The 8,989-nt window shown below is 40.6% G+C and overlaps 1 protein-coding gene across 1 annotated transcript in view; it reads left to right on the top strand.

Moving 5' to 3' along the window:
• The window catches only part of mboat2a (membrane bound O-acyltransferase domain containing 2a), a 45,076-nt gene that overhangs the window by 33,359 nt on the left and 2,728 nt on the right, over positions 1-8,989 (top strand). Inside the window, exons 5-12 of the mRNA XM_005942344.2 lie at positions 945-1,000; positions 3,763-3,817; positions 4,727-4,913; positions 5,488-5,680; positions 6,277-6,380; positions 6,478-6,542; positions 6,815-6,947; positions 7,724-7,875. Coding sequence (XP_005942406.1) covers positions 945-1,000; positions 3,763-3,817; positions 4,727-4,913; positions 5,488-5,680; positions 6,277-6,380; positions 6,478-6,542; positions 6,815-6,947; positions 7,724-7,875 — 945 coding nt within the window. The remainder of the gene's footprint in view (positions 1-944; positions 1,001-3,762; positions 3,818-4,726; positions 4,914-5,487; positions 5,681-6,276; positions 6,381-6,477; positions 6,543-6,814; positions 6,948-7,723; positions 7,876-8,989) is intronic.

Genomic DNA, 8,989 nt, shown 5'->3' with positions numbered 1-8,989 from the left:
GATTCCTAAAGAGCTATTAGCTGAAAACTTGAAATATTTTGGCATGGTGGTCAGTGTGTGCGTGGACAAGTGGAGGGCAAAACGTTGCAGGCCTAAAAAACCTATCAAGAAAGCTTGCCTAAGAGAATTTAGGTTTTATTAAAGAATAAAGGTGGTCTTATCAAATATCGACTTTCAGGCTGGTTAGTATTATACAAACTGTTTGTATTTATATACTGCATTTCCATGAATCTCTGCAACTATTTCTCTTCTTACCAAAATATAAAGAAATGACATGTGGCTCAAGACTTTTGCACAGTACTATAGGTAAATAAAGCCTCATTTACATATTTATCCGTAAAACGTGCAAGATAAAAAATAAAAAATAAAAAAAATAATTGGCTTAAGTCTCATAGTAACATCCCATAGTTGCAACTTTTACCCAATTGGCCTTTAAAGAGCAAATAATCTCTACCCTGTGGCTTATTCTTCCGTTTGTAGCTCAACTTCATGCCACCAGCAGCTTTCATGTATAAAATTAATCCAGAATGTGCTGATGCAAGCATCAGGAGAGGAGCTGTGTTTTTCTGAGTTCAGGCTTATACATATCCCGCACTGATAGAGAATATCATTAAGTCGGGATCAGGAGGGTTGACCAGCACAGAACTGGAGAAAAAACAACAACAGGAAGTTTAATAAAGGCTGCCGTTATCCTGGAGGAAACTAGCCATTGTGAAGATACTACCACTCAGTGTTTGCACTGTTATTGGAAGATTCCACATAAAATATCAAACAATAGTTGCTAAATGAATACGGGATAGCAGCCAGGCAGGAAAACTCAGGACAAAGGTTTAGTGCATGAGGAAATGTATGTATCCTAAAGTCAGAACACTGAGACTTAAATGTGCTGCGTGTTTGTTTTTTGGTCTGTTTGTTTTTTTTTTTAATGTTTACTCTGTCTTTAGGCCCATGATGGTTATCACACAGAAGATCACCAGCATGGCATTTGAAATCCATGATGGTAAGGACAAGTGTCGTTAAAGCCCGTGTGTCTCCAGTGTAGTGTGCGTGCGTCTGTGTGCATACTTTGAAAAAAAGAAGTGGCAGATGTGACAGAAGTGAAAATGTCAGTTCAATTCTCTTTGGAGTGTGAAAACAGATCAGATGGCCACATTTCTGAGCCAGTTGTCAGTTCCTACAGTGGGCTACTGAACCAGAAGGAGAGCATAAACATAGTTATATAATGGAGCAATGACCAACTTTGCATTGTTTTTTTTCCCCCTCCTCAACCGTTAAGACTTTCTTTAATCTCAAATCTAATTAAACTAGACTTTGTGCTTTTGTGCTGTCCAAAAAGTCAAGTCAAGACAAGACATGTGATGGAACAGCCCCGTGTTACATTGTGACATACTGCAGAGCCTGTGATTATTTCTTTGTTTTTTTTTTAAGGTAACACAACTTTAGTGGACGTGCAAAAGTCCAATTTGTCTTCCTGTGGCTGACCTGCATTTGACTCTCCCTCCGCTCCTGGAACAAATAGAGACTTTGCTGATATAATTGAAACACCACATGTGCCAATGAGGAGTAAATAAAGATCCAGAAGTGAAATCATGTTTAAAATAGGAACACCTAACCGAGTATCAGAGAGGTACTCACAGCTGTTTAGCGCCCACTTGGTGGTTTAAGTCACCTCAGTGTACTGACTGAACACAGTCATCAATCTAATGACAATTTGGATGATGTTTACTTGAATAGTGTGATATAAGGATTTTAACTGCTTCTCTTTGCAATTATGCCAAATGCATTGGTGTCACTGGATGATTTTGCAAAGTCTCACAGGAGTACATGTTTTCTGGAGATTTCACTGTATTTTGTAGGAAGCCAAATCATTAAGAACAAGATGTAACATGTGAGTGGCATGGACAAAATGAACAGGTTGGGCAACCAGAGTTTTGAATCATCATCACTTTTACAGAACTTCTTACTGACAACGCATTTCCCATGGCCTGCAATGCAACAATGAACTGAGCTGGTTAAGCCAAGGAGCTGTACCAGCATGTTTTTATTTTAAGTTTTTGCAAACATTTTCACAAAATTCTTTACATACGGCTTAAAAATTTGGATGTCTTTTACTCTTGGTAGCTATTCAGTAACGCTGTTAAGTCCAGTCCACTGAGATAAAATGGCCCATGAATTAAATGATTTTTGACACCCCTGGTCTAATAAGTGAGATAGTAGTGGCCATGAACGAAGTGCCGCATCCTGATTACCTGCCCAATATTTATTGTCTCCCTTTGTTAGAATACATGTGTCGATGGCACAGTTTACAGTCTCAGAGGTCAATATTTAATTTGAGTTTTAAATTGAGTCAGAGGGTTAAATTGTGGCCCGAGGAACAGGAAAGTTTAACTAAATATTAGCTTGCACAACAGGCATATAATCTCATAGTATAATGAATTGCATAGCCACTGGTCTTCATAACAAAGAGCAGACTGCAAAGTGGAACAGCCAGTGTTAGGCGATGAGGTTATGCACACACAACACCCTGTTTGCTCTGTTGCATCATCTTTTCTTTACACCCTTTGCTTTTGCTCTCCGTCGCTCACTGTCCTCTGCTAACTCAGCTGTGATTGATATTGTATTGAATTTTTAAACAACATAATAGCTTAATGAATGAGAAATGGGGACAAGGGGTGACGGGTATCTTAAAAAACAAGCACTGAATAGAGAGATGAGAATGTAAGAATGAATATTAAAAAAAAAAAAAAGAAGAGTGTGTTGGGTTTAGGATCAGGTAACAGAGGATCAGGTGTGTGTGAGCCATAAATTTCCATGTAACGGTCGTTAATATTGTAAAGAAATCGTTCCTGTAGCAAGTGATATTGTTGTGTCCCGCTCAGCTATATGCTGCCAGCCAGGAAGGAAAATTTACCAGCCTGCGATTGATGGAGCATAAGTTAATTTCCACTGTTAGACAGGTGGTCTCCTTACCAACATGATGGTGGTCTGAACCCATTCTATACCTATTCTGTGAGCGTACATTGAACTCATCATCATTTCCAAGAAACTGGTTTGCGATGACTTGAGCTTTGTGGCATCATGGCATGTTACCAGCCATCAAAAGATGGGTACTGTGCTCACAGGGTCAGCAACAATACTCAGGTAGGCTGTGGCGCTTAAGCAAATCAAGACCAGGAAATGTATTTTCCAGTCTTCTATTATGGTGATCCCATGTGAATTGTCACCTCAAGTTCCTGTTCCTTTCCTGTAGATTAGATATTTGCCTTAAGAACCAGTCAATCAGGTTTTCCTAATAAAGTGGCGGATGAGCATAAATGAAGAGGGAATTGTGTTATTGAGGAAGGCCAGGGCTGCGGACAAAAACAAATAAAAAGGGGATTTACGCGCCTGCAACTTTCTGGATAAAGCCGTGAAGCGATGTCCAAAAGTTTGCAGTTTAGGGCAGCCTCATAGGATGTGAGGTTATACATCCTGGTCAGGCCCTGTGTAGCACCTACGCTAACTTGTACAATTAACGCTGCAGAATCTATGGTACAAAATGTTTTGTTGATAGTTTTAAATGGTATTAAGCTGCTGTGGCAGGAGCGTAATCCATTTCAATCCATATCCTGTTGACAGAATAAAGAGCTAAAATAGCATAGTGTATTAGAAAAATGCTTGTGACCCTTAACAAGCTTAAAATAATGCATGTGTGTGTGTGTGTGTTGTGAAGCTGTTATGCATGTCACCTGTTGGCATTGAAGTGTCTCTCTACATTTGTAGGTTTGACCAAGCGAGAAGGGCAGCTGACTCCCGGTCAGAAATACTTTGCTATCAGGTATGTGACTCAGGTATGTTTTTGATGCTTCAAATGATGAGTTCACTGAATCATGTGGAATTAAAAAGCTGCTGTGATTTTTAAATTGGCATTCAGTCTGAGAGCAATGATCCTCTTTTCTTTAATAAAGGCGTTATTGCTTTCTGCATAGGCAATCGCCACACTGCCCTCCCCTTTCAGTCTCTCTGGCGCTGTCAAGCAGTTGTTAGGCACTCTGTATCTAGGAAACAACACATTGACTACTCTCTGGTGACTTGTACTGTGGGAATGCCTATCCCCTCCATCTATCCTGCTGTATACCTGACCCCCCCCCCTTCTTGTCATTCCTATTGGAGACCATAATGCAGCAAAAACAAAAGTAAAAGTAGTTGTTTAGAAGCAGGTAGTTTATATTTGTCAAAAAGGTTAGAAAAGACTAGCCAATAAAAAGAACAGTATAGAAAAAAATGCACAGCAAAGAATAACACATATTTTACATGTGAATCTTACACAAACCAGCCTAGATGGTTATAAAACCGAGCAAACATAGTGATCACTAGAAGACCTACTCATTGTAGCTTTAAGGCCCTAGACATCACAATCCTTCGCTGGGCTACTCTGAGTCAGCCGCTTACTCTGAAATGGCTGCTGGGAAGGACATCCCGCATGTTCAAGCAGTCAGACTGTGCTTCACCTAGCAGATGAAATTTAAATAGGAAAAACTAGGAGAAAAAAAGTCTCCAGGGTCAGTCGAGATTCTCCATCTTTGCTTGGACCGTTCAGTCGAATAAATCCTACTTCTTCTCAGTCGATATGGACAATACTGCTCTAAGGCATTATAACATGGGTTTAGTCACTCATATATGTTTGGTCTGGTTTCTGTAATGAATGGATGAATATTTTCTAATGTTCAATCCCTGTCTCCTCAAGTCGTATGCCCAGTTTGTTGGAATACTTGAGCTACAACTGTAACTTCATGGGGATCCTGGCAGGGCCAACCTGCTCCTACAACGACTACAAGGCCTTCATTGAAGGAACGTGCTACCAGCCGCGGCACCAGGAGAACGCCAACGGCAAGGAGAATGGAAAGTACAAGCAAACCGAACCCTCGCCCAAGGTACAAAGCACATTAGTGGACACAGTTAAGTCCCATTTAGATTGGTTAGGCAGATGAGCCTAACGGTCAATACAAAATTGCAGTTTTTACTTGACAGAAGGTACTATCTTGAATCTTGAATGCACATAACTGTGATGTAAAATTGCACATTTCGATAAAAGGCCCAAAGTGGAGCAGTCCTAAGAATAATATATTGCCATACATATACAGGGTTTTGATTTGCGTGACAGAAACTGGGACATTACTGGGAATTTGTGACGCAAATATCGAAACCTCAAGGTTTTTTATATATTCTTGATGCATAATGCATTAATAATTTAACGACAGTCCAAGATTAGCGTTTGTGTTTAAGTGTTTCATAAAAGAAAGGAACAAAGTGAAAACAGATGTTGCTAAATATAAAACATGAAAGGATTCTCAAGGACTTGATTTACCTTCAAATCAGCTTAACCGGGTTTCTGTAGAATAACATCACCTCTCGTCATGTTGCCAGCGTTCGTTTTTGAATATAATAGAGTGCACCGAGTTTAATTGGATTGCTTAATTGCTTTTATTGTCTCCCACCTTTGTCCAGAATGATGTCATCTCCAAGCTGTGTACCTGTGCTATCTCGCTGGCCGTCTATCTGTCCCTCTACAAGCTACTCCCAGTGGAGCGCTCGATAGACGACGACTTTGTAAACTCCACACCCTTCCATCTCCAGGTTGTCTACCTTTACTTGGCAATGCTGGCGCTGAGGCCAAAGTACTACTTTGTCTGGACGCTCGGTGAGTTTGACTTGGCTTTCTTATCAGTGAATAACACATTTCCTCCCATAAATGTGTTATTCAGAGATTTGAATCTGTCATTTGAATGTTTACAAATAAAATCTGTATATTCTGATTTTATGCAGATTTTAAACATTTGCATAAACACTGTATATACAGAGGTTCCCTTATGCTGGAAAGGAAACAGTCTTTAAATAACATGTGTAACGTGCACAAAATGTTAGGAAGAGCTGGGACAGGAGAGGGAGGAAATACCTTATGCCTACTGGCATTCAAATTTTCAAATTTGGTGATAAGCTGGACAGTCTGATGAAATGTGTGTCTATAAGTGTTACTAAGATCATATTGCTCAACCCCACTGCCTCTTTAAGTTTTATAATTGAACTTGTCTATGTGAAATGCAACCTCAAGATATTTTTTGAGGTAACAGTGCCATCTAGTGGTGAAGATCTAGTGGTGTCGCGCTTAATTTTAGACAAACGCATCCAAGGCTCCATTTGTTTCCGTCACTACTTTACAAACTGCAGGGAGGGAAGCTCTTGTCATTCTTTACTGTAGTCGCTCTACTCTGAAGCCCATGTACCTCTGTCCCGCAGCTGATGCTATCAACAATGCTGCCGGATTCGGCTTCAACGGATACAACAAAGATGGCTCCCCACGGTGGGATCTGATATCAAATCTCAGAATTCTGGACATTGAGGTCTGGATCTTTGTTCTCATTTTATTATTTTGTATCCAGATAAAGCCCCTTTTTATGTAAAGCCTGAAAGAATATTTTTTTCTGTATTCGTTTTCAGTTCGCCACCAGTTTCAAGTTGTTCCTAGACAATTGGAACATTCAAACAGCTCTTTGGCTTAAGAGGTAAGAGCATTTCTGTTATAATGCTGTAGCTTTCTTAGTTTGCGAGAGAACAAGTTGTGCATGTATATTGTCCTTGACACATAAGCAAAAATGTTTGCTTGATACCTGCATCATTTATGTGGAGACATTTTACAGAACCTATAATCTGAAGCATTTGTATTTGATGCAGTGAACTTAAATTAGACAGTTTTGCCCATTTATGAGATTTTGATTCATTGGTCTCCACTTTTTTGGACTGAGCGCTAGATGTACGCATTATGTTTTCTTCTCAGGGTGTGCTACGAGCGCTGTCCCATTAACCCCACTGCTGCCACCTTCCTGCTGTCAGCCATGTGGCACGGGGTGTACCCTGGCTACTATCTGACCTTCCTTACTGGCATCGGCATGACCATGGCTGCACGTGCAGTGAGTACACGCAGTGCACACTGTTCAATTGATGAAAACCTTCTGAATTTGTATATTACTTACTTTCAAAAAACTTTGCTACAAAAATTGATTTGTTTGCCACCGCCATACTAGACTTTAAGACCTCTATAGATTTACCACAGCTACTTAACAGACCAACGAACACACAACAAAATCACTTAATGGATTGCAAGTGGATAATAATGAAGTAGTGTGCCACTTGAACCTCATTTTGAGCGTGAGGCCATTACCACTAATCTCAGCAAAGCCAGACATCTTCATTCCAGTTATGTCAAAAGAGGAGACAGGAGGAGATTTATGCAGAGACAGTGGACTGATAGTACACTAGGAATGCATTAAATCTCTGGATAAAAGAGATAAAATGCAGAAACGGTCAATTTTGTGTGCGGGGCAGTGAGTTGTGAGTTTCTGCAGCGACTGTATCCTTCTTTATCTGAAGGAAGACAAGCAGAGCATTGACCTAGTTATGCCAACTTCTGGCCTTTGCCAGTTTCAGAGATAGATTCCTCCTAAGATCTACGAGGGACAGAAAGAGACGGCGCAAAAGAAAGATGGGCAGATAATGAGTGGAAGCCGACAGTAATCCCTGCTGTCATGTGGAGATTTTTGGAACTAGGTCAGTTAGCTCAACTTTAGTCTATCGTACGGAAGAGTGGGTAGAGTATAATTCGAACTTTACAGCTTCATTTACCTAAAATGTTTAAATTGACAAGTTGAACTTGTTAGAGCAGTAAGAAAAATACTTTCTCTTTCAGGTAAGGCACAACATCAGGCCGTACTTCCTGATGTCTGACTCATACAAGGGCATCTATGATGTGATCACGTGGGCATGGACTCAGGTGGCCATTAGTTATACAGTGGCGCCATTTGTGCTACTTGCAGTAGGACCCTCACTCAAGTTCTACAGGTACGTCTATGAGCTTCTTATACACTGTGGCGTAGGAGACACAATGTCAGCCTTTCTTATTTTAAAGAATACATTCATTTTGCGAGCAATTCTGTTGTGTGAGATTACCGTGGTATTGTAGCAAACTTAAACTTTATTATTGTTGTAGTATTAAAAATGTAAATGAAATCGTTGCCCGTAGTGTTGAAATTTACATGTTTTTATTAGCCTGTCAGGTGGTAATGGTTAACGAGACAGCTTTATGATTGGAGGATGAGGAGGAAATAAAACAAGTGACCTTAACATTGACCAGTTGCTGCAAAGAAATTACGATCCAAACATCAACAACAGCTGCTAGACAGGCAGTAAAGAACAGACACTGTAGTAGTGATGTGCGAATCATGAATGAATCGTTCAATACTCGAGAATCACTTTACTGACTCGTGACTCATGATTCACAAGCCCAACTGACACACTGACTCATCCCTGTTGCTATTAGCAAACTAATTTCATTAGTAGAAATATATCTAGCTTATAATTAAAATTGTGTGGGGGGAAAAAAAACAACAGCCAGTTTCTTAACAAAAACATTTCTGCTCTGAACTGGAAGAAAAAACCCTGAGTCACATCAAGACAATAGCTCCTCGGTTCACAGTAGCATCGCTCTGCTAGCATGCTAACAGCACATTTGAGTTACTCGCCCCCTCCCTCCTGTGCTGAATCCTAGCATGACCGAATCACTCACTCACTCACCCCCTCCCTCCTTGCTCACAGCTTCGTCTTCTTGGTTGGCAACCAATGTTAAGAAACATTACTGAGCTGCAAATGTCATAAACCCATAATTTATTCACAATAGAGTACAGAATGGTAAATGGCCTGCATTTGTATAGCGCTTTACTCAGTCCCTAAGGACCCCAAAGCGCTTCACACTACATTCAGTCATTCACCCATTCACACACACGTGATTGCAAGCTACATTGTAGCCACTGACAGAGGCTGCTGAACACTGGCGCCACCGGGCCCTCTGACCACCACCAGTAGGCAAACATGGGGTTAGTATCTTGCCCAAGGATATTTGGCATGCAGCCAGGAGGGAGCCTGGGATCGAACCACCGACCTTCTGATTAGTGGCTGA

Source organism: Haplochromis burtoni, unplaced genomic scaffold (assembly GCF_018398535.1).
Source record: "Haplochromis burtoni strain Fernald_Lab_line unplaced genomic scaffold, NCSU_Asbu1 Contig_338, whole genome shotgun sequence".
In the NCBI taxonomy this organism is placed as follows: Eukaryota; Metazoa; Chordata; class Actinopteri; order Cichliformes; family Cichlidae; genus Haplochromis; species Haplochromis burtoni.
The sequence above is the reverse complement of the archived record's forward strand: the minus strand, read 5'-3'. Positions and strand labels throughout refer to the sequence as shown.